At 46.5% G+C, this 25,329-nt stretch overlaps 1 protein-coding gene across 8 annotated transcripts in view; it reads left to right on the top strand.

Annotated features, from left to right (window-relative positions):
• Window positions 1-2: 2 nt before the first annotated feature.
• TUBGCP2 (tubulin gamma complex component 2) overlaps window positions 3-25,329 on the top strand; it is a 38,424-nt gene continuing 13,097 nt past the window's right edge. For 2 of the 8 annotated variants that reach the window (XM_074830126.1, XM_074830123.1), the window contains exons 1-14: window positions 4-47; window positions 2,002-2,165; window positions 3,718-3,846; window positions 4,495-4,671; window positions 11,060-11,219; window positions 12,646-12,853; window positions 13,890-14,089; window positions 16,589-16,778; window positions 17,702-17,847; window positions 18,505-18,685; window positions 21,179-21,362; window positions 22,027-22,199; window positions 23,593-23,721; window positions 25,134-25,254. In XM_074830126.1, coding sequence (XP_074686227.1) covers window positions 2,016-2,165; window positions 3,718-3,846; window positions 4,495-4,671; window positions 11,060-11,219; window positions 12,646-12,853; window positions 13,890-14,089; window positions 16,589-16,778; window positions 17,702-17,847; window positions 18,505-18,685; window positions 21,179-21,362; window positions 22,027-22,199; window positions 23,593-23,721; window positions 25,134-25,254 — 2,148 coding nt within the window. In that variant the 5' untranslated portion in view covers window positions 4-47; window positions 2,002-2,015. Of the gene's footprint in view, window positions 48-1,994; window positions 2,166-3,717; window positions 3,847-4,494; window positions 4,672-11,059; window positions 11,220-12,645; window positions 12,854-13,889; window positions 14,090-16,588; window positions 16,779-17,701; window positions 17,848-18,504; window positions 18,686-21,178; window positions 21,363-22,026; window positions 22,200-23,592; window positions 23,722-25,133; window positions 25,255-25,329 lie in introns of all 8 variants that reach the window. The other 6 variants (XM_074830118.1, XM_074830120.1, XM_074830127.1 and 3 more) reach the window with 6 other exon arrangements.

The following is a 25,329-nucleotide window of genomic DNA, read 5'->3' as shown; positions in this document are numbered from 1 at the left end:
GCGGGGCGCGCTTCCGGGCGGCGGCGGCGGCACTTCCGGGCGGGCAGGTAGGGCCGGGCCGGGCCGGGGTGGGATGGGATGGGATGGAGTGCGATGGGGGGTGCCCCCCAGCCCTCCTCGGGCGGGCAGCGGCCGGGGAGCAGAGGGATCCACCGCGGCACCTGAGTGGGGGCGGCTCCGGCCCGACCCCGCTCCCATCAGGGCCAACGCCTCAGCTGCAGCGGGTGGCTGGGGGCCATGTCCAGGCGAGTCGGGGCATCCTCGGGGATGGGGATCCCCCACCGCTCGGGGCCCGTCCCAGGCTCGCACGGGGACGGGCTGTTTCCTTGGGGCCGGCTGGGGTTTCCTGTGCTGCAGCTTGTGCCGGTGCCTCTGGGGCTTCCGCTGTGCCTCTCGGAGCAGAGTCCGGCGCCTCCGGGACCCCTTTGGGCAGGGGGAGACGCCGCTGGGTCCCCCTTCGCCTCCTCGGCTCCGTCTGAGCCAGCCCAGCTCCCCCAGCCTCTCCTCGTTCCTCCCGCTCTTGACCCCCGACCGCTTCAGTAGCCCGAGGGGGAACTGGAGGTTGTTGCTGGTGCCGATCGTCGCTGCTGGGGCAGGTTTGACGTGTCCTTTGGCAGGCAGGGTGACAGGAGGGACAGCTTTTGGCAAGTAGGGGTGAGGGGTGCGTGGGATCGGGCTTGTGGTGACCACTCAGTGGGACCTTGACAGGCTGGAGAGGTGGGGCTCACAGAAACCTTAAAGAATTGAAAAAAATGCAAATGCTGAGTCCCCAGGACCACGGTAACCCAAACAGCAGCAGAGTGTGGGTGGTGCCTGGCTGGAGGGCACCTGGTAGAGAGGGAGCCAGAGGACCAGGGCAGGAGGGTGGATACAACCAGCACCATGCCCTGGGGCCAGCAAAGGCCAGTCCTCACCCCAGTGGGCAAGGACAGAGCCAACAGGTAAAGGAGAGGGAGTGCCTCGGCTGTGACACCACATCCAAAACCCTCTGGCCAGTCTGGGGGCTCTCATCAGAAAATGATAAACAAACTGAAGCCTGGGGAGGCTCTGGTGATGGTGGGGGGAGGCCAGGGCATACAAGGAGAGGCTGGGGAGCTGGGCTTGCTCAGCCGGAGATGAGGAGGTGAAGGGGGATCCAATGGCATCTCCTGCTGCCCAAAGGGGTCCCAGAGGTGCTGGGCCAGACTCTGCTGAAAATGGGCACAGCAAGAGCCCCAGAGGCACCGGCGTAAGCTGCAGCATGGGAAATTGCAGTTGAGTATTAGGAAAAGGTGTTTCCAGGTGAGGACTGGGGCCCTGAGTGGTGAGGGAATCTAGATCTTTAGAGATATTTAAGCTTGGGCTGGACAAGGCCCTGCACAGCCTGCTCTAATTTGACTAATTTTTGGGTGGAGAGTTGGACTGAGGCTTGCAGAGATGTGTTCCAGCCTAAATGATTCAACGATTTTGGCAAACCAAAAGTGTGTCCATATTCACATTAAACTCTGGACTTGCATGGCTCTTAATTCTGCATCCATAATGTAAGTAACTTTGCAGAATTTGGTGCTTGTCTGTTAATAAAATGGACAGTAGAATATAAAGACCCCTAAACTTGGAAAAACTGCTTTTGAATAACTTCAGAAGCAGCAGCATGGGCGGGCTGCCGAAGCCAGCCATTTCAGCTGTGTCTGGGGTCTGTCAGTACACGAACCAGCACTACTTAGGACGACTCAGGAACTTTTTCACTGCCAGTGTGATTTTGAGATTGAAAAATCCTCTGCTGGTTCACCAACATTTGAGGTGGGTTTGTACCGGTATAGTTAAATCAGGCACGATAATGAGTATTTCTGGTTTGCTTGCTTCCTCCCCTTACACGTATTTCTTTGTTCCAGTCAAGTATTTTAGCATACCCTGCAGGCTCATAACGTAGTCAGGAGATGGTTTTTGTGCGGATATATTTTCATTTGGAGCAGTGAAATAATAACTTGCCACCTTTATTTTTGCACCCCACGGAGCTTGTAGCCTCAGGTGGGAGCATGAGCGAGTTCCGCATTCACCACGACGTCAATGAGTTGCTCAGCCTGCTGCGCGTGCACGGGGGGGAGGGAGCCGAAGTCTACATCGATCTCCTGCAGAAGAATCGAACGCCTTATGTTACCACGACCGTCTCTGCGCACAGCGCCAAGGTAAGCGCTGACGTAGCGTAGTCACAGCTGAGGGGCATTTCAGACCTTACGGGGGGGCTGGCAGGACTCCTGAGGCAGTGTGTTTCCTTTGCGGCTGCTGATAGAGGTTCCTGCAGCTCTGGGAGCACAGTCCTCCCTAAGGAGAAATTCAAGACAAACATTCCTCAGCGTGATTTCTCTTGGCCAGTGATGTGAACTACCTTGTCCTTACTCTACTCTTCTGTGAGATGACTTTTGTGGGTGCAGAACTGGACATGTGTTGGAAGGGGTAATGGCTGTCACAAGTTTTTCTGAGAAGAATGGTGAAGTCACGTTGGCACTGGTAAAAAAATCCGATAATGTGATCTGGAATCTCAGTTTTGGCTATAAAGTAGAAACATTATATCAGGAAAAAGGTAAAATCCATGCATCTGGGAGAGATTGGTTAGAAGAACATGAGGATTGTTAGAACTGGTGGGGGGGGTGAGTTCAAAGAAGGGAGCTTATTTTTTGTCTGCGATGCTTGTTTCAAATTTTGATTAGAGGGGTTGTCCTCTGGAGGAATAAAACAAATGAAAAATAGTAACTGTATGAAATGCGATTATATGAACGGTACCTGACTTTTTTTCTGAATATCACCCAGGTATTAGGCATTAAAGCCTGATGCCCTCATGACCAGGCACACTTCTGTGGCCATAATACTGCTTTTTAATGTCCTTTTTAAAAGCAATCCATCAGTCAAGCCGTAGATGCTAGAAAATTGTTAACTCCGTCTGAAAGTTCAGATCTTTGTAGCCTGAACTGCTTATTTTCTCTAATTCCAGTCTTATGTGTCATTTACACTGACAGCTACACTTCGTAGACTTGTAGAAAGATTTAAGTAGGAGGCAGAGCCGGAGACCTGCAGCCCAACCCCTTGTTCACAGCAGGGCCAGCATCACGGCTACAGCAGACTGCTTAGCTGTGTTTTGAAGATCTCCAGGAGATTCCTCCATCACTCTGGCTGTGTCCTCAGGGTCGCAAACTCTCTCCAGTTTGCCCAGGCCCAGCTGGGATTTTCCGTGTCGCAGTTTGGGGCAGTGCCTGTGGTGCTTTTGCTGAGCCCCTGGGAGCAGGGTCTGTAACCCCTTTGGGCAATGGGCAGTACACCCCACTGTCTCCATGGCTCTGTACTGGGCTCCGTCCAGTTTGCTGATGTCTCTCCCAGTGTGCAGACGTGGCTTAGTCAATGCCAAATCCCTTAATAAACCCGCTGATACAAAATTATGTTGCTTCAGGCTGAGCGTGTGCAAAGCAAGCCCTGATACAGATCTTGTGCTTACCTTCATCTTTACTCTCCCGCAGTCCCTTCTCCATCACCTGAATGCCAGGACCCCCACTCTCCTCCAGCACAGTTATTAGTAGGAGACCAACGCTGCAGCCTTCCGTCCCATTCCCTGGGTTTGACATAATTTGGGTACTTTGGCGGCAGCAGCAGCCTGCACCTTGTCTCCACCCTTGCACAATGCTCCTCTTTTGAATGCTGTGATAATAATGTACATTAAACATCCAATATTAACGTGGTGTCTTACAGGTAAAAATAGCAGAGTTTTCTCGGACTCCTGAAGATTTTTTAAAGAAGTATGATGAGCTGAAATCTAAAAATACAAGACATCTAGATTCTTTAGTTTATCTACTGTCAAAACTCACAGAAGACAAAGAGGTTTGTGTCTCCTTTAGAACTGGATGTATTACAAGTATTCAGCAGTAGAAACTGTGCAATGATTTTAAATACAGCATGCTTTCTGATGACAGTTTTCAGCAAAATGCTACTATCTGACTTTATAGGAACTTACATGAGTGGAAGACAACCTGCCTTACCCTACAGGCAGTCAGTCAGTCTCTGGTGGCAGTGGAGTTTGCGAGCATGTGCTACGCTGTCAGCAGTGCCTGGGTGAGGGTGATTACACCCAACCCTGATTGGTGATCCCTAAGGGCATTCAACTACTGCAGCCCTGGGACAGCAGGAAGGCTGGTAACACCTAGTTAGGGACACCAGAAGTCTCTGAGGTGTCCTCTTGCAGGACAGCAGCAAGCTTTGAGTAGTGCTGTTCTGGAGTAAGGCTGTTGCTGAGTCCAGCCTGACTTTTGGAAGTCAGCATTGCACCAGTCAGCGTGCACCAGTTCTAGTGTTTACCTAATTATTAAAGCACTATTACACTTTTCTTGATATAAACCACTAAGACACAGGAATCTGTGACAGAAAGACCTGTGGTCTGATTCAGCACAACAGTCTTCTGGTCATATGTTTTTCGCTTTAGTGTATGCTGATCAGCATTCACAAAACCTTTTCTTTTTTGTGTATATACAGACACTCCAGTATTTGCAACAAAATGCTAAAGAAAGGGCTGAACTTGCAGCGAATGCAGCAACCAGTGGCAGCACAAATTTTTCCATTCCCTCGTCTACTTCCAAGATATCTCTGCAGGAGCTTGAGGAGCTACGCAAGCAGCTGGGCAGTGTCACAGCCAACTCCAGTGTACAGCAGGTACTGTTTCTTCCCAGGCTTTGGGTACAAAATCTTTCCCTTCTGCTCACATGTATAGCTGTGCTCTTAACTTTTATCATCTAGTGGAATTATAAATGTTCCTATCTGTGCAGATAATCTAAATTGTCTCTCAAAATTTCTGAGTCAGGTTATATTAAATCTTTGTGCTGTTCTTAATAAAAGCGGCCTTTTTAAAGTCAAGTTTAGGCCATGACAGTTCTGACTGGAGGGGTTTAATGTTATTTAATTTTCCCATTTCAAATGACCACTTTAAGCTGTGCTGACGTTTCCTTTTCTGCTTGTGGCAGTGCTTGCTCAGGAGCTCACCAGCCCCTGTGGAGTGTCTCCATCCTGGCTAGAAGTTCCACTCTCTCAGATAATGTGGGTACAATGCCTCACGTAATCATTCCCCAAGTGGACACAGCCGTTCCCTCTACTTAGCTGTTTGAGTTCCTGAAATAAATGCTGCAAAGTGATCCCAAAGACAATAAGGAATTAAAAAACCTGCTGTAGAAGTAAACTGTATCATTGCACAGGCTTAGAAAAGAGTTAAGCGAGCATTTCATTATCAGTAGGCCGGGAGGCAGGAAGTGCAAAGGGGCAATTATTTCTTAAATCCCAGCATCTGTTTCCTGTGATCATTTGTATAAATAGCTATACTGTGATGGGTTGACCTTGACTCACCCTGCTCAACAGGACAGCGGGGAGAAAAATACAACAAAAAGCTTGTGGATCGAGATAAGGGCATTTTGGCTGCAGAAGGCACAGGAGCAACTGTGTGTGGACAGTTATTTGGACAGAGGTGAAAGAGTGATAAGTGTGGAGAAGGGGAAAAAGATGCTCAGATGTCTGTAGTGTGTGAGTAATTGGACAATATGTGCAAATGCTTCCATTTAAAATTTTGCAGCTTACCTTTGTCCCGGAGGTTTGTTTCTGCCTTCTGATGACTGATCAATAAGATCTAACAGGGGACAAGCCTCCAGGCTCTGAAGGTGACTGTTTCTGAGGATGCTGGCCTGCTTGTGGATGCTCAGAAATCACACGCTGGGGTCTTCTCCATCTGCAGCCTCTGTTGTGGCAGTCCTGTGCCCTCGCTCAGTGGAGGCACATCTATGCCTCGTTAGTGCACGGGGTCTGTCCGCGTTGGTGAGGTGTGTGCTTCCCTCAGCTGCTCGTGTCATGGCTCTGCTGGGCCTGTCTTGGCCACGTGGCAGCGTTCACATTCGCGATGTGTCCCGCCAGCCTTTGCTGTTGAGCTCTCCAGCAGATGTGCAGTTACTCCTCAGTCTGTGAAGATCTTTCTGTGGCAGTGGCTGAGCAGAGCTAACACCTTCCAGGGAACGCCGTCCTGTCCCTGGTGAAGGTGATGGCAGTAGATGATGTCACCAAGTGGGGAGTTTGCTGTGGTGGTCAGATCACTGCAGGCCATTGACAGCTAGAGGAATGGACCCTCCATGTCCGGTGTTTTGGGGCACCTGACAGGTCTCTCAGCTTGAAGGGCTGTATGTGCATGTGATGAAGGGGAATTCACATCCTAAACAGAGAGAGTCCAAGCCCCTCCCTCTGTCAGACAGTGATGAAACCAGCCTTGTTCCACATACACTGTGAAATACATGTCTGCACAGACTGAAATACATGCCTGACTCATCCAAATCCTTCACAGGTGATCTGAGTCAAGTGGTTGATTTGGATCATGAAGGGAAGATGAATTTCCAGTAAGACAGATGATTTTTTTAATAGGATTTATGTGCAGACTTCCTAAAAGAGGAAAGAAGAGTGTGGTGTTCTCTGGGATATGCAGTTCCCAACTAGAGGAATTGAAATGACAATGCAGACCAGTTCAAAGATTTGTGCCTCACTGCTGCTCCATTTATACTTTGTTCAGACTTAGAGAGCTGAAACTGATAAAAAGGCCCTAACGGGCAGGTGCTCAGGGCCATTGAGTTAATAGGTCTGTATCAACACACATAGATGAAATCTCTAGACCCAGAGTTTCTGCTAGAGCCACTTCCCAGGAGGGCTGTCAAGTAGTCATAATAATTACAATTGATTTATTTCTCCACCTCTCTTCTAGAAGCCAGGCTGTGTGCTGGCACAAGCCCTGGAGTGATCCTTCACACTGCATTAACAGACGTGAGGCTCTCACTTGAGCAACTCTCTTTGTGATCCTTGTGGCACCATCTTCATTCATGGGGCATGGAGGATAGCTGCCAGTGTTTCCACAGATTCATTGTGGCCCTGGTGGAGGGAACTGCTGGGGTTGTCCAGTGCAGCCTCTCTCCCACGGCAACACTGTCACCCAGACTAGATCAGGGCAGCTGTTGTTTTGTCCATCTGAGTCCTGCAGCCCCCCAGGAGGGAGGTACCCCACCTCCCTGCTGACCCATCCCATGGCTGCTCCCCCTCTGCGGGAAGAGGTGTCTCTTCATGCCTGATGTCAATACCCCCAGAAGGCAGCTTCTGTCCGTGGCTGCCTGAACTTCCTGCCACTGAGGAGCTAGGTTTCACCCATCACCTTGGTACTTGTCCTTCCTGTAGGCTGCTCTTAGACCTTCTGTTGGCCAGACCCAACAAAGCCCAGCTGCCCTCACCACACCTCCTTGATCATGCGCTCTAAGTCCAGTGTGTGCCCACTGCAGCCCATCTTCCCTGGCGCCAGGGCTGCAGTGCAGGGAGCCCTTTGGTGCAGTTGGCATTCATTGAGCTCGAAGGTGAGCTCTTTCTCTACCTCGATGAATCTGGGCACTGTCATTGCTTAAGATAGCAGATGCAGGTTCATCAGCACGACAGTGGCAAACCACCACCCTATCCCATGGGCTTTTAAGTGCCAGGCTGACACCTGAGGGCCACACTTTCAGTCCTGGGAGTTTTATCCAGGCTGTCATCGAAGCCTGTAATGACAATGATCTAAATTTGAAGTTGCAGAGAAGTGATTCATGCCCCCAAGACATGCTTTGTCACCGGTGCCTCAAGTGCTGTACCATCTGCCCTGTGATTACTTGACACGGTTAGATCACCTAGTGATCTTTCAGTGATTGGAGTTGCTGCTTAGACCAGTTTTAGCTCAAGAATCATCGAGGTGGTAAAAGTTACCTGTTCCCTTTCAGGTAGCTGTGCCCTTTATAGCCAAAACTGCATCAGCTTTTTTGAACACTGTCAGTTAACAAATTCATGCTAGAGCTAGTTGAACTCCAGAAAAAGCTCCCTGCCTCTTGTTATCCCAGCCAATTGCTAGTGAAGAGGAAGCAGTCCCTCGGGAAGGAGGTTCTGCATTTGCTTCAGGGGTTCTGGCTGCTCCTTGTCACGATGACTATAAGGAATAGGCCTCAGTCCCTGCCCTCTTATTAGGGACAGATGCCACAGCCCACACCCTTACTCCACCCAGCCTGTGAGCTCACAGGGATGGTGGTGCCAGCATGCTCCCTCACAGTGCTGTGAGCTCATCTCGTTTCAGGGATTTCTCTGAGGCACTAGGAGCTATTGGGCTAATTCTTGTGTAGTGTGGAAGTAGGAAATTTTACAGTAAGTATTTTCCAGGGCCAAGAAGGAAAGGAGAGTACTGGATAGGTAAGGAATTGGCTGGACAGCCACATCAGAGTGCTACAGTCAATGGCTTAATGTCCAAATGGAAACCAGTAACGAGCGGTGTCCCTCAGGGGTCCATACTGGGACCAATACTAGTTTAATGTCCTCCTCAGTGACATACCTAATGGGATCAAGGCACTCTCAGCAGGTTTGCCGATGACACCCAGCTGTGTGGTGCGGTCACACGCTGGAGGGAAGGGATGTGCCATCCAGAGGGACCTGGACAGGCTGGAGGAGTGGGCCCATGTGAACCTCATGATGTTCAGCAAGGCCAAGTGCAAGGTCCTGGCAGTCCCCACTATTGGTACAGACTGGGAGATGAAGGGATGGAGAACAGCTCTGTGGAGAAGGACTTGGGGATACTGGTGAAAAAAAAATTGGACATGAGCCAGAAATGTGCACTTGCAGCCCAGAAAACCAACTTTACCCTGGGCTGCATCCAGAGCAGTGTGGGCAGCAGGGTGAGGGAGGGGATTCTCCCCCTCTGCTCCGCTCTCGTGAGAGCCCCCCTGCAGTGCTGTGTCCAGCTCTGGGGGCACCAACATCAGAAGGACACGGACCTGCTCGAGCGGGTCCAGAGGAGGCCACGAAGATGCTCAGGGGCTGGAGCACCTCCCCTGTGAGGACAGGCTGAGAGAGTTGGGGGGGTTCAGCTGGAGAAGAGAAGGCTCTGGGGAGACCTTACTGCAGCCTTTCAATATATAAAGGGGGCTTACAAGGAAGATGGAGTAAGACTTTACCAGGGCCTATAGTGACAGGACAAGGAGCAGCAGTTTCAAACAGAAAGAGAGTAGATTTAGATGGGATGCTCCATCCCTGGCAGTGTTCCAAGTTGGGTTGGACGGGGCTTTGAGCAACCTGATCTAGTAAAAGTTGTCCCTGCCCATGGCAGGGGTGTTGGACTGAATGATCTTTAAAGGTCCCTTCCAACCCAAACCATTCTATGAGTCTATGATCTGATTTCATTTTGGCATTTGGAGACAGAAATTACTTCATGTCTCTGAATTTCCAAGATGTAACTTTCATATACTCCATTTCACTGAACTATCTCTGTTTTATAGTACTGTCTTCCATGCACACGTGCTGTTGAGATCTTACCTGGCTCTGTTAGCTTGTATGGTCTCCCATAATTAGCGCAATGCCTCAGAAGCTTTTGGACTTAGATACTTTCTTAGTCTGCTCTCATAAGTATGCATGGTTCATGGAGATGATGTGATGGCGAGGTCTATGATTTCTGGAGCTTTTCTTCCAACTCATTCCTCCCTGCCATTTGGGAAGATGATTGCTGCCCTCTTCCTAAGCAGAAGCTTGTTCATACAGCCATGTTGCACAGGGCCAGTGCTACAGGGAAATCTTCCACTCCAGGTCTTCCTTTAATGACCTGGAGCTCAAGGTGATAGAGAAATGCACGTGATGTTGTGATCTTTTAGCCAATGTCTGTGTGTCCAGATTGTGACTGACAAGTAAACTATTCTATACTGCTTCAGTGGATGAGTATTTTCTCACTGTATGGGTTTAAGGTTTATAAAGGAGTTCAAGTTGTTCACCCACATGAAGGACTCGATCCCGTGCTAAGATCTGCTATTTTATGTGAAGTTTAGCTATCCTTTGAGTTACTTGATGCTTCATCTTTCTCCATACCCTCCTGTAAGAGTCCTGGTTTTGTTAGGGGAGAAGAGGAATTTGAGGTCCTTCTGGCAGATCACACATATGCAGTATAAGCAGAAATATAGCGTTGCTTTGGGGTGCCTCTCTGCCCTGAGGACGTTGTACTGGTGTTATGCCAGTGGTGAGGCTGCAGCAAACATGCCTGGAACCAGTGCTGCTTGGAGGAGCGGCCCCACAGCTGATGCTTGTTTGAAGGATTTCAAGACCTGGCACTGGGCAGCTCTGAGAATGTGAAAAATGGCCTGTGCCAGCCACAGTGTGCATCAACTACCTCTCACGCGTCAGAGCGCCGTTCTTTAAGATGAAAGCTCACACGTACATTTGCTTCTTTCCCAAGTTCCTCTCTCCACTGAGACCTCCTCTGAGAATAAAATGACCCTGTGCTTATCCCATTTCACATACACATCTGTGGAGTTTAAGAAATAGCATTCATAAGCATGTCCCCTGTGTTTGTGTGCTTGGGGCTCTAAATGTTCATGTAGGTTGTACATCTTGCAGCGCTCTCCAGCTGATAGTTAATCTTGCACTCCATTTACTTTAGTGTCAGAGACCCAGAGCCAGGAGTGGAGAGTCTTTTGGTCTTTAAGAGCTTGCTTCTGTCGCTGACTCCTCTTCAGAGTAAAAAACTCCATCATTTTCCAGCTCTCTGCAGGTGGATTATCTGGGTGGCATCGGGCATGCAGCTACTCAGTGGGCACTGCGCAGAAACCGAGATCAGAGGTGTTCGTTAGCCTGTCTGCGAGTGCCCCTGGAGTAAGATGTTACCACTTACTGCTCCTGGTGCGCTTTGCAAACTAGTAAGCTGCCTGGTGATTGTGCATGTCCCCGTTCTGCTCCCCTGTGTGAGCCCTAACACCCAGGCTGGTGGGGACGGGTGCAGAAAGGTGTTATTTGATGTACCCTCCAATAAAAAGAAGGCCAACTGTATAAAAAATCACCTCTGCAGCACTGAGACCAATAGACTAGATGGCATTGGGAGACTAAATCCCACACTGTGCTACTGAAATATCAGCTATGCTACTTTCTGTTCTCAAGTTAACAGTTTACAGTCAATTTCTTCTTAAAATTCAATATTTCTTGGACTTCTGAAGATCTCTTTTTCTCCTTTCTCTCTCTCTCTCTCTTTTTCCAACAGCCTCTTGAGCTTACACGAAAAATCCTCCGAGATAAGCAGAACAAGAAGAATTCTGGTCAGCCCATTCCAGTATTTCCATCCTGGGTGTATGAGAGACCTGCACTTATTGGCGATTTCTTAATTGGCACCAGTTTAAGCACTGACACAACGGTACCTATAGGTATGTGATACACAGGGAAAATTGCATTAACTTTTAATGTTTCGTACTTGTTCAGAAGTGCTGTTCAGATTTCATCACACTCAGGATGAAAGCAAAACTTGGCTCTTTGCACTCTGCAGATGAAGAGTGGGGTTCAAAAAAAAATCCCCCAAATTTATATTGTTCACAGTGTTTCTCCTGTGCTGAATTCCAGTCCCACTGTTGAACCATGGGATGTTAATGGCTTTGACTTTCCCAGTCCTTTTTCTCCATTGATTCACTGCCTTCGTAAAATCCTACTGTAGGAGTATCGTATCTGTATTCTAAGATGAAAAATCTGTAGTTGTACCTGACAAGGGAATATTCATCAATCCACCCGGCTCAATATCCTCTCCAGTAAGACTATAACAACCTCCTTGATGTGCTGTCTCTCTTCTCACCAGAGCAGCAGGGGACTAATCTCTCGCCATTGTATTCTAGCCTTAGGCTGAACTGTGTATAGTTTCTTATTCATAATTAGATTTAGGTATTTTTTGGAAGAGAACAGCTGAGTTAGAAACTCATGTTTCCGTTCCCTAGAACTGTGGAGGCTCCTACAAGAAACCTGTAGCCTCTTCCTGATGTGGATTTGGGCTGTGTCTAAGGGGGGCATGAAAACTGTAGGCTTATTCTTGGAAGTGCTGTTAAATAGCTTGTCCACCAGTGCATTTCTGCCAGGGCCCTTTGGGATGTGCTGTGAGGGTGTGTTCCAGCAAGCTTGTAACTGCTCTCTCACGTACAATCCTACAAATGGAGAGGGATTGTTGCCGTGTTTCACAGGATAAGCTTTGCTGTAGTTAGCGTTGTAGCCACTCTGTTCCCTGATCTTCTGATACACTTGATATCTTTTGGATTGAGTCCTTTATGCTTCTTTGCAGCTGGTCTGTAGCTGACTGCACCATTCAGAGGCCCTACAGTTCGCAGGTCACCTGCAGCTTTTGCTGGGCTAGCATTTCTTTGTGTCGGTATTTGAACTGAATCCTGATATTGGAATATTTCAGTGGAGGGGAGGTAGGGGGAGTTGTTGACAAGATTGGAGCTCCTCGGGTCCAGTATAGCCGAGCCCTTTTGGATGGAAGGATCAGCAGCACAAGCTGTGAGTGATGTTCTCTTGGCCACAGATGTGAGATGTATAGCCCTGTCTACTTGGTTTGCTTTGGTTATAAAAGAGCAAAGGATTCTGTTTTCCTGGAAGGCAAAGTAGATGATTTTGGAGTTGACCCTAACTCAGTTTTATTTCTCTGTATCTTGATTCAGTTTTATATGATCTTCCTTTGTTCTCTTTAAATGGTAGTATGTCTCCCTTTCAAGCTTCAGGTACTAGACTGAAATGATACGAATGGACCATCAGGTAGTACTATGGCATGTTCTGATTGTCTTCTTTTTTTTGTTGTCTCTCTGAAAACAGGTACCTTGCCGTTAGCCTCGCAAGAATCCATGATCGTGGAGGACTTGCTGTACGTTCTGATCGGTGTGGATGGAAGATACATCACAGCACAGCCTATTGTAGGCAGGCAGAACCGAGCGTTTTCAGTCGATCCAAACTTGGACTTGTCTATCAAGGAGCTGGTGACCAGGATTCTTCCTGTAGCAGCAAGTTACTCTGCTGTCACCAGGTACCAAGCTGACTTTTGTCAGAGGAGGATGTTCTCCCTTGACCATCAGGCTGTAGAATAGAGAATCTATCATTGTGCAGATGTTAAATTCCAAGCTTAATTTAAACCTATGGGAATATAAAATAAGAACGACAATTTATTTGAAGTGGTTTTAGCTGCATCTATTTTTTGCCAGGTTTCTCCACTGTGCTGCCAGTTCACTTCTTCATTCATTTCACGTTTACTTTGTCCAAACTTGGTCTTGGTACATTCAGGCACAGTGCAAATAGGATATGTCTGCTTATTCTGGCTTGTTTTACCATTCTGCTGTGAATTTTTTCATGTTTCCTGCTTTTTTTTCTCCACTGGGCATCCAGGACTGAGGCAACCTTTGTGTGCTTCTGAGCAGGAGAGCCTACTGCTGCTTAGTTTCTGGTAGCTAACTTAAGTAATTGTTAAAAGGTACACCTCACTAACAGCAGATGCTTGTTATGTAGGTGTCTGCGTTTGATTCTAAAAGATCAGCAAAGAGAAAGAAGCATTTTAGGATGTGATTCATCCAATCTCTTTTACGTGTCTCCTCCCAGATGATATGACTTGTGTTCAGAAGCATCTGCCTCTCTCCACTGACATCTAAATGTGGTCACATGAAGCTCTGCTGTGGTGTGTGGTGTGGAGGCTAGCAACAGTGCTTTCCCCACATGTCTGGGTGCACACTGCTTCCTTTTGAGATCTTTTCCTGTCCTCTAATCTGTTGCTTGTGCAAAGACAATTGCCTTGAAAATCCTGGCTCTCACTTTTTACATAGTGGTTTTGCAAATAATTCTAGTTCCCCTGCAATCTGCGAGGAAACGTCTTCCCACAGCTTTCCATACTAGGAGATGTGGTGATGGGGGATAGACAGCGGGGCACAGAGCAAATGTGAAACCTGAAACTCCAGCTGAAGCTGGGTACGCTTTCCAATGCATGATCTACTCGTACAGTGTCCTGACGATAAAAACTCTGAAAATTATAGAAGGTGCCTTGCCTGAAAAAGTTTCCATTTTTCTTTTTACAGGTTTATAGAGGAGAAGTCTTCTTTCGAGTACGGACAGGTAAATCATGCCCTGGCTGCTGCTATGCGGACTCTAATCAAGGAATACATGATACTGATTACCCAGCTGGAACATCTTCAGAGACAGGGACTTCTGTCACTGCAGAAACTCTGGTTTTATATCCAGCCCACAATGAGGACCCTGGAGATTCTTGCTTCACTTGGTAAATTTCAAAAATACAGTCATTACGTTTTGACAGGTGCATGACAACTTCTGAAAGCTGTACAGAGTAGCAATACAGGCAGGGTATGTGTCATTTTAATGTTATTTTATATTAAAGAAGAAAGCCAAGGGGAATTGTCAGAGTACTGCTCTTTTTTGAGAGCAGTGGACTCTAGGGCTGAATCTGCCCTTCAGAGCTGTCACGAGGCAAGTCCATGCCTTTTACCTTCACAATCCATGCCTTTTGGATCTGTTGTTTCCACCACTGCTGTCTCTACTCAGCTTCTTTCCAAATGCCTCTCCAGCTGTGTGTGGATGTATAACCACAAACTCATTCAACCGGAAGGAATCCCTGGAAGTTTCTAGTCCATCCCCTTGGTCACAGCTACAGCAGGTTGCTGAGGGCCATGTCCAGGCGAGTCTGGGTAATCCCCAGCAATGGAGATCCCCCACCATTCTGGGCCCTTTCTCATGACTTCACCACCCTTTCTGTGAACATTTCTTTCTGTATCTCCTACTGGAATTGCCCTTCTTGTTACTTTTGCCCTTCTGATATTGTCACTGTGCTCCTCCAAGGGAGGACTGCACTTGGGCCACAACAACCCCCTGCATGGCTACAGGCTTGGGGAGGTGTGGCTGGAGCTGTGTGGAAGAGAAGGATCTGGGGGTTCTCATTGACAAGCAGCTGAACATGAGCCAGCAGTGTGCCCAGGTGGCCAAGAAAGCCAACGGCATCCTGGCTTGTATTAGAAATAGTGTGGCCAGCAGAAGTAGGGAGGTGATAGTCCCCCTGTGCTCTGCACTGGTGAGGCCACACCTGGAGTGTTGTGTCCAGTTTTGGGCACCTCAATACGAGAGAGATCTCGAGGTGCTGGAGCGAGGGCAGAGGAGGGCAACGAGGCTGGGGAAGGGCCTGGAGAATAAATCCTGTGAGGAGAGATTGAAGGAGCTGGGACTGTTTAGTGTGAGGAGGAGAAGGCTGAGGGGAGACCTCATCACTCTCTACAGCTCCCTGAAAGGACATTGTAAGAGGTTGGTGCTGGTCTCTTCTCACAGGGAATTAGTGGTAGAACAAGAGGGAATGGCTTTAAACTGCAACGGGGGAGGTTCAGACTGGACATGAGGAAAAAATTTTTGACAGAAAGAGTGGTCAGAGAGTGGAATAGGCTGTCCAGGGAGGGGGTGGAGTCACCATCCCTGGGTGTGTTTAAGGGCCGTTTGGATGAGCTGTTGGGGGATGTGGTGTAGGGGAGAACTTTGTAGAGTAGGGCTGAGGGTTGGACTCGATGATCCCAAGGGTGTTTTCCAACCTGAATGATTCTGTGATTCTGAGTCTCATACAATTTCCTCTAGAACCATCCATTGGATAGTGAAGGGATGATGTTTGACAGCCCCCAGCTTCATCTGCTCTTCTCTTGGCTAACAAGCCCGGCTCCCTGAGGCTCTCCTTGTATGTCCTGGGCACCAGCCCCCCACCATCTTATTAACCTCTGCCAGACTCTTCATTTTGTCATTCATACTGGGACCCCGAACTGACCACAGTGTTCCAGAGGTGGCCTCAGCAGTGCAGGGCAGAGGGCAATAATCGCCAGCAGTGCAGCCCTGGGTGCTGCTGGTGTTGGTCACTGCAAGGACACACTGCTGACCCACAATCAGCTGGTTGTCCACCAGGACACCCTGGTTGTCCTCTGCAGTGCTGCTCCTCAGCCATCTGGTCCCAGCCTGTGCCATTGCATGAGGTTGTTGGTCACAGATGCAGTTACCTCGATAATTTTGGTTAAACTCTTTGGCATGAGAATTTCTCTCTACTCAGCGCAGAGAATTTATCTGGATGTAAACATCTGTTCTGTTTACAGTCTGGAATTGGATGATCCCTCTTGGTATTCACTTCTGAAATTTTCAGCTTTTAGAACACAGCAGTTAGCCAACTACATTAAGGTTTCCTTTGATCCAAAACTCGTTTGCAGTACTGTATTTCTCTGTCCCTATGTCCCTTTTGTGACGGCAAAGTAAAAATTTCACTATCAACCTACCTAAATCCTGGTGTTCGAGCTATATGCATGCCTAACAGTGTTACAGTTGACAACAGAAGTGCTTTTGAGACCCGAGTTTTCTCAGGCAAGCCACTGAAGTGTGTTTCTTCCATTACCACTTGGAAAGTGGATCTCTGTACATGGTCCCCTCGGTGTAGGAGGCTTTTGGACTCAGCCACCACGTACCTTGCCTCTACCTGAGTTCAGTTCTCCTTCCCTGGAGGGTTGGGTTTATTTGGTTATTGCTTTTTCAGACTGTGGATCATTTGGGTTTTCCTTTCAGGGTTTTCAGGATGTAAGCTTTTGGTTGTGTGGTGGAATGGCCTTGCATCTTCACAGCAAGGGTCTACAGCTGACATGGAGGTCTGTGACTTGGGGTGGTCAGCTAATCAGCTGCTAACTTCATTAAGGTTGTGTAATTAATCTGCGTCAGCTTTATGTCTTACATCTGTATTTTTAAATTTTAGCTACTTCTGTGGATAAAGGTGAGTGTATGGGAGGATCAACCCTGAGCTTACTCCATGACAAGACTTTCAATTACACGGGGGACAGCCAGGCCCAGGAGTTGTGCCTGTATTTAACCAAGGCAGCCAGCGTGCCTTATTTTGAAATTCTGGAAAAGTGGATATATCGAGGCATCATTAATGATCCATACAGGTAAAGAACAGTTAAGGAATGAAAATGAAATGCAGAAGTTTAGAAATACTGTTCAGGTCTTTGGCTTCTACTTTTCAGTGCACCCATCCCTCTGTTCTGCAGAGTCTGCGTAGCCTGGGGGCCTGGACATGGCAGCAGTAGGTAGACAAGGCAGCATTGCAGGGAAGGGTTGCTGCTGGAGAGTGTTTAATCACATTTCTTATTTGATTCAGTGGTTATACAGTCAGACACACTCTCACTTGCTTCATTTTTTTCAAATTCAGGGAAGTTATATGCAAAAGTCAGTAGCACAACAGTTCAAATATGCAGTCCACTCAAATTCCACCTTACCATGCCTGTCCCCCTTTAAGTATTCTCCTCTCACATCCTCATCCTCTTCACAACAGGGATGAGTCCTCTTCTCATGGGACGTGAGTCTGATAACTCAGTGAATTTATGTTAAATGTAGTCCACTAATATGCTAATTTGATACGAGCTAACAATACTCTTTGAAGTTTCTTGTCTTTTGTAGAATCATTTGAAGCATTTCGCTGTGTCTAACAGTTTATGTAGTATTTCAGTTTCCCACGCTTTCAGAATCCTACAGGGGCCAAAACTCAAAATAGCTAAAATTAATGCCTTCCTGGTGATGAGAGGGCAGACAAAGGCCAGCTTCCTCACCTCTGCACTGACAACCAAATAACGTTTAGACTTGGTTTGTGAACCCTATAAAATTCTGTTTCTGTCATAATTGATTGCACATTAGTGGAAACACTCTGCATAAAGCTTCTCTTACTACAAATATAGATTAATTTCAGTTCTTGATTGGAATGTATTTTCATGAGACCTTATTTCTGATAGATTGTATTACCAGTTTACAGGTCAAAAAAAGTAATCCTTATTGTATCACTTCCTGCTTCTAAACATCTGCTTTAACTGTTCAGTGAGTTCATGGTGGAGGAGCATGAGCTGCAGAAGGAGAAGATTCAGGAGGACTATAATGACAAGTATTGGGATCAAAGATATACTGTTGTTCAGCAACAGATTCCCTCATTCTTGCAGAAAATGGCTGACAAAATACTAAGCACAGGTAGGTAAAGATATGCTTCTGATGTAAGAGGAATCTTGAGATAAACATTACCATACTTTGTGTAAAGATAAAGTGAATGTCATCGTGCTTTGCCAGTTTATGGGGTTGTCCAGCTGAATTTGTCAGAGGAATAGAAGAACCAGATTAAAAAAGAACCCCAAATCCTATAAATAAAACAACACGTGGGAAGGAGTCCAGCAGCAAGGGGAGCTGTCTGTCTTACTGCTGTTTCATGGCAGCAGTTTTCTAGCAGGTAGCTAGATGGAGCTAGGCAGCTGAGGTTGGAGCATGCTGAGTTTTAATTTGGGTGTTTAAATGAAGCATGCAAGCTGATGGCTACCGCTGTTCTCTTCCCTGAGTACAAACCCTTCCAAAAGCTACTTCTGAAGTGCAGCACCAGATCTTCAAAGTTTCTGGCTATCTGCAGAGATGTTTTGCCACCACTGGGAAACAAAGCCATTTCTACATCTCTCCTTAAACATGATACTAGGGGCCTAATTTAAAATTCTGTATCATCTTTTGAAAGGTGTATAAATCCTTTCCAGCCTTCAGTAGAACATAGTGTAAACATTTCATAGCGTATCTTCTTCTTGAAGGAACTGGTCTGAAAGTTTCCCTGTTGGATGTACATGGGTCATTCTTTCTTTTTGCTTCTAGGGAAATATTTAAATGTCGTGCGAGAATGTGGACGTGATGTTACCTGCCCTGTGGCTAAAGAGGTCATCTATACTTTAAAAGAGAGAGCATATGTGGAACAAATAGAAAAAGCATATAACTATGCTAGCAAAGTTCTTCTGGATTTCCTAATGGAGGAGAAAGAGCTGGTGGCTCACCTAAGGTTTGATTACTAAATGCACGTTAAATAGATCGGTTCTGACAGTGAAGCTAAGTTTTTGACGTTATCTCTCTTTTCTTCGGGTTTATTAATGTGTTATCTCTACTTTTATTAGAAAGGTTGACCTGAAAAACTAAGATGCGTTTTTTTTCCTGATGAAAAAAGAAGTGTAAAATCATAGAAATGTTGGGTGGGGAGGATGTCTGGGCATCTCTAGTCCAACTTCATTGGAAGGCTGTTGCCAAAACTAGGTCAGGGCAGTCGTGGCTTTTTCTAGCCCAGTCCCAAAATCCGCCCTCAAGTATGGACATCCTCCACCTCTCTCATAACTTCTCCCATGGCTGCATGTCACTCCCACCACCATCTGGTATGATCAAGAAGAGTTTAATGTGAATAAGAAATAGTTTGATAATAAGCATCTCACCAAATATATGCCATGGTTATTGTTCATGCAAACATAGGTAGTTGGAATAGACTGAGTGTATTAGCCCCAAGTTCCAATACAGGGTTTTTCTTAACATTATCCTTTTTTAAAGTTCATTTTAATAACCTGTATTTTGATTCTTGCAACACATTCAGCCAATAGCAAATGCAAGTGCATTCTAGCATGCAAACTGTGGCTTTCTTATGTGAATCAAGCTTTTAGTTTACTACTATCCTCAGAAAACAGTGAAAACAGGAATCTTAACTGTTCAGAAGACCAAGGCAGCAACAAATAGGAAATTGCAATTGATAGCTGGTTGTAAGATAGTTTGTAATTGGGCTGAGACCTGGTACCAGAGGTGCCACTTCAAACCAGTGACACGGTGTGAAAGGAAATGGCCTGAGCTTCCTGGGACAAAGCTGCCAAGTGACTTGCACAAGAGGTTGCGGATTGGGAGACATAAGCTGGGGCAGTAATAGCAACTGAAGTGAATGTGCCTAGCGGGTGAGGTGGGATTGCTTTGGTCCTGCTTTTTGCTAGGTCTGAAAAAGTTGTAGCTGCAGCAAAGGTGTCTGCTTCAGGTCTGGGAACACTACAGTTCCAGCTGAGAGAGGTTGTAGGAAGACCTGAAGAGTTCACTCATTTGAAACTGATACGTGCCTTCCTGCCCTGTGAAAACCACCAGAGAACATGTTTTGTGAAAGGTTATAAGAGCTGTCTGAAACCTGTCAGTTGTTATGAAGACTCTTCCTAGCCTTGCTAACAACTGTCATCCTTCCAAGCTTAACAGGACTATTCAAAAGACACTGGCCTCCAAAGCTCTGGTGGTGCATGTCCTCTGCTGGGCCCATCTGTCACAGCATAGTTTCAGTTTAAGGTGTTGCTCAGCCTCTCCAGCTGGGGTTGATGTCTGTGACCTCCTCATCTTCAAAACAGGCTCTCTGCTAGATCATTCTGCAGCTGTCCTGTGTGTAGGTAATCTGCTGGGGTGCAAGTGCAGCTGGTTGAGGAGGAAGCTACTGAGCTTCCAGTGCACGTGTGCGCTTTGAGGGCTGAAGTGGGATGGTTGTGATCAAACCCCAGGGATCTGTGACAGATAACCCTCAGTTAAGTGGGAGTACTGACTCTCTCTCTCTACCATCCCAGAAATGTTGGTTGGAAGGGACCAACAACCTTGGCAGGTCTCTAGTTGAACCTCCTGCTTGAAGTGGGATTGTCGCCAGCATTAGGTCAGGTTTTTATTTGGGTTTGCACTCTAGGGTGTGTCAGCAGTAAGTATCTCACTCCCCTACCTGCTGTGTCCTCAGTTAACTGCTGACACTGTCATGACCTCCTCATGACTGGGGGAGTTTTCTTGGTTCAAGACAGTAATGACAGTCAGGGAAACAGAGGGGCTGAGCATCATCCCAAGTTGATAGTGATCAGGAGTCTGCACCCACATTGTGTTAAGGCTGTGCTGGTCCCATTTTTGCTCTTGAAACTGCAGTTACCATGTGTGATCTTTGGCCAGGTGCTAAATTAATTCTCAGACTCTCCTCTGAGCGATTTCCAAGTTCCTGGCCCACAGCAGTGAACTGTCCTTGGTGCCAAGTGAAAATTAAAGTTTATGCATCCTAGTATAGCAGAAGTCAACGCAAGTACCTGGAGTACTTAAAAAATCAGCACAGATACTTGTTCATTCAAAGGAGTCCAAGATTCTGCTCTGAATTGGCAACTGCCTCTTGGATGGGTATGCACACTGTGGAGGTTGGGGTGTGTTCAGGATAGCAGTATGAGCCTTCACCCAGCAGTCTAGTGCATTTTTTTTTTCCTAAGGTTCATTTTTCAAGGGAAAAAGGAACAGCAGCAGCCCTGATCTGACTGCACAAAAGCATCCTGACTGAGGTGGAAGGGAGGAGGGGACATGCATAAAAGACTAGTCTCCAAATGGGTTATTTATGGCTGTGTGTAGTGTATGAAGAGGAACATTTTGTGATCAAACCCAGCAGGCTGGCTAAATTGATTGCTTTTGTTCCTTTAATATGGATTAATTTAGGCTTTAAAAAACATAATTGTCCCTCCATTTTCTTAAGCAGATCTATAAAACACTACTTCCTGATGGATCAAGGGGACTTTTTTGTTCACTTCATGGATCTCACAGAAGAGGAACTTAAAAAGCCTGTAGATGACATAGTAACTACGAGGCTAGAGGCTCTGCTTGAATTAGCCCTGCGAATGAGCACAGCCAACACAGATCCTTTCAAGGATGATTTAAAGGTAAGAATGTATGTAAGCAGAAGATAATTGAATCTGAGCAAAGGCCTGCCATGATTTGGGAAGTTCTGTGTGCCTGTAAGAACCTGCTGAATGTACAGTGGAGGAAAAGAGAATTGAGGCTGTCCTGCAGACCTTCTCTGGGTTAAGTCCTCTTTCATCCAGATTAGCAATTGGAAGCACCCACCGTGGACTGCATTTTCTTGCTGGTGTTTGAGCACAGAGAAGGTGCTTTTGGGTGGCCTCAGGATGAGGTAGAAGCAGTAGTGTGTCTCTCATGCTTATTCTCAGCTTGGGTGCTTGCTTTGGAGTACAAGAAAATACCCGATTAGAAGTCCTGCCTGTGAATGATTGTGTGTTTTACAGATGTGAAGCAGCACAGGGGCTGTGCCTGGGGAGTGTGAGATCTGAATAGACTTACAGAGGCTGAGGCAAGGCAGAGTGATCAATGGAGGAGTATGTTGTATGCTGGTTGTTAAATGCTACAGCAATGCTGCTCCGGTGTCTGCTGCTGTACCATCCCAATCTGACCACTCACTATTGCTTCCTAGGTGGTCTGGTGACTTGAGGGCGACTCTGATAATTTGCACTTCTGCCACACGTCCGTTGCTACGCAGTAGTTGTGAGTATCCTGTGGCTTCATTTCTTTCCTGCTCTTCTTTTATAGATTGACTTGATGCCACATGACCTCATTACACAGCTCTTGAGAGTACTGGCCATAGAAACGAAACAGGAGAAGGCCATTATCAGTGCAGATCCCACAGAGCTCACTCTCAGCGGTCTGGAAGCATTTTCCTTTGACTACATTGTTAAGTGGCCTCTATCCCTTATTATAAACAGGTAAAGTATCAATTCACTGAAGGAAAAAAAGGCAGAAGCTTTTGCATGGGGTTGAAGCATGTTTCCACCCAGCAGAATACTGGAAAGCCTGTATCTTTAAAGGGATGTTATAAATTGCTGACTAGCAGGGAATGCTTTGGGGTTGCTGAGCCCTGCTTGCTCCGCTTGTAGGCTATGAAATATGGATTGTCTCTTCAGCAGAGCCCAGCTAGACCGTGTCTAAGGCATGTTTGGAAAGTCAAGCTTTCATTTTAAATGGTGGAAAGACATAGGTCAAAGGATGCTTTCTCAGCCTGGTCCCTGGTTTTACTTGTGACTGGCCACCCAGTTTTCATTTGTCCATGGCTTTCTGAAGTATCTCCCCTGAGAATATGAACTCTCACAAGAGTTTCCATGCAAGAATGAAGCATTTCTCAAATGTGGAGAGCAGAAAAAAATGTACTTTCTGGTATCCCTGGTTGCAAACTAGAAGGATACAGGCTGTTGCTAGAATCACTAGAGCAAGCTCTTTTGCATTTAATTGAGTTATGAGGGACTGAATGGTTCATTTTTCTGCAGGGATTTGCCCCCTGTTTCCCTGAAGAAACACTGGCAGACCTGCTACTGTGAGCCAGGGCAAATGGGACAAGCAGTGCTACATGAACGGGGTGACAGACGTTGAATTGTTAAATGCCAACAATTAGTTTGTTCCTTAATTTCCCCTTTAAAAAATCAGTTAACACAGTGGGACTTTTCTAATGACATGATGCTTTTGAAATTATTACTCTTTTTTTTTTTCAAATTGAGTGTATTATCTCTGATGGTAGCCATGGAAGTGAAAATACTATTTGGTAAGGTTTCATAAACTGTATCGACTGGAGCTCAGTAGACACCTACACTGAAGTGTCTGAATGCAGACCTGAATCCAGTCCCTGAAGCTATAAATAAGCATCCCCATCTGCTTCTGACAGTGCATCGCTAGTGGGGTAATGCTGCCTGTAGCTTGGTTACAGGCTTTTCTTCATCTTTTTGGAGAATGCTGGTGAATTGTTTTGGTGATCATAGCAGCCTTAGTGCAGTGGGTAGATGACCGCAGGCATTCAGCCTTCCGTCCAGCGTCTGTGGAGTGACCTTTCTGCAGGTAGCTCGAGGGAATTGAAGAAGGAGGCTGGAGATGTACCCGCTGGTAGGAAATATGGAGGAGGGACTCCTTGGAGAGAAATTCTTTGGGATGGTTACAAATGTGACTTTTTTCCTTTGGTTCAAATTGTTTCAGTGCGGATCTGTGTGCGTCTGAAGGCGTAAGGAACATATTGTGTAAAGTCTCTTTGCCTTTGAGCAGCCTCAGCCTTCACAGCTTAGTCTGTCAATCAGAACAGGGCTTAATCTGGATGGGTTTCTCCTTTCTTTTCAGGAAAGCACTGACAAGATACCAGATGCTTTTCAGACACATGTTCTATTGCAAGCACGTGGAAAGACAGTTGTGCAACGTTTGGATCAGCAATAAGACAGCCAAACAATTCTCCCTGCATTCAGCTAAGTGGTATGGCCTTGTTTTCTGCTGGATCAAATGTGAAGTTTTGTTTTTCCTTCTTGCTAGTTAGATATGTCGGGACATGGATCAGATCATTTTGATGTGAAAAAGATCCTTACGAATTTCTTACAGGCTGAGAGAGGTCAAAATACAACAATTTGGGTTTCAATAGGAAGTGTGTGTTCAATAATCTTTGAGCTGCTTGGCTCATTCCTCTGTTGGCATGAAGTTTTGAAAAGGAAGAGGTGGCCTTTAGGGTTAGCTCATTATACTCTGAACAGTTACAGCAGAGGACACCTGTGCACATACCGTCTTGGCCGCTGCTTTAGCATCAGGAAGATTAGTAAGGACCCCAGTCCTTTAAAAGGAACATCCTCCTCTTCTGGCAAGGACTCGTGACCTTCACACAGCTTAGCTAATATTTGGGGGTTTGGTGTGATACAAACTGGAGATAAGGTAAAATTGGTGGGGTGTTTTCCCGGGAAATCATTCTATCTTGTTCCATCTGTGAGGGTAAGTTTTCATCTTTGGGTCTGCACTCCAGGTGCTGGAGGTGCCTGTTTGGAGGGTGAGGCAGACCCCAGCACTGCGAGGTGGTACCTTCTGCCTTGCCAGTGACACTTTCTTGTGACAAGGTAACCTCGGCTGACCTCAGCCAACATGACTGTAGCTCTGGTTCTCCTGTAATTGTAGAGGTGTTAGGGTAAGAGAGCTGTGAGGGTCTCCAGTCCAACCTCCAGCTCACAGCACAACTGTGATCAGCAGGGGACAGGGCAGCCGTGGTTGAAAACCCCTGGGGTGGCCACCCCCCACCTCTCCGGTGACCTCTCCGAGTTTGCTGAAGTCAGTTCTTAGTTTGCCATCACAGAGCCTGCATAAATCAACACTGAAAGAACCTCTATATAATCCCACTATTCTATTTTTAAGATGAAATTGCATTAAATACCCTAGGTAGCAGGTGATCTGATTAAATATTTGGATCCCCTGAACATACTGATGCAAGGCATAGAATATTTTTAAGTGTTCATTTAACAAGTAAGGCTGGAAAGAGACGTGAACCGTTTATCTTGTTAAATTTTGCCCTGCTAGCGAATGCATGTCTCACTTCTCACTTGATAGTTATGCTGGTAAAATTGCTTTAATATTTAGTATTAAAATTTTAGTTGAATATAAGCAAATATTCAAAGTAATTGTCCAGTCTACAAGTTCAAAACTCTGACTCTAGTAATTGAGGGAAAGCCATTTGAATATGTGGAAAACAGTCAGAGATGATTTGCGTTAACTTTATAATCCCTCTCACGTTGCAGCAGTGAATTTGCTAGGACAGAAATATTTAGCTCTGCTTGACTGTGCAAGCCTGGTGATAGTTCTCCATGGCATTTGCTAGCTCTTAAGTTGTGTGGGTGTGATTTCTCCCCTAGGTTTGCTGGTGCTTTCACACTGCGGCAGCGGATGCTGAATTTTGTACAGAATATCCAGTATTACATGATGTTTGAAGTGATGGAGCCAACATGGCACATTCTTGAGAAGAACCTGAAGTTGGTGAGTGTGTGTGCTTGAGAGAAGTTGGAACAGAAGTCTTAACAAATTTAATACAGGGAAAAAATGCTTAATGTC

Source organism: Strix aluco, chromosome 7 (genome assembly GCF_031877795.1).
Source record: "Strix aluco isolate bStrAlu1 chromosome 7, bStrAlu1.hap1, whole genome shotgun sequence".
Taxonomy (NCBI): Eukaryota; Metazoa; Chordata; class Aves; order Strigiformes; family Strigidae; genus Strix; species Strix aluco.
The sequence above is the reverse complement of the archived record's forward strand: the minus strand, read 5'-3'. Positions and strand labels throughout refer to the sequence as shown.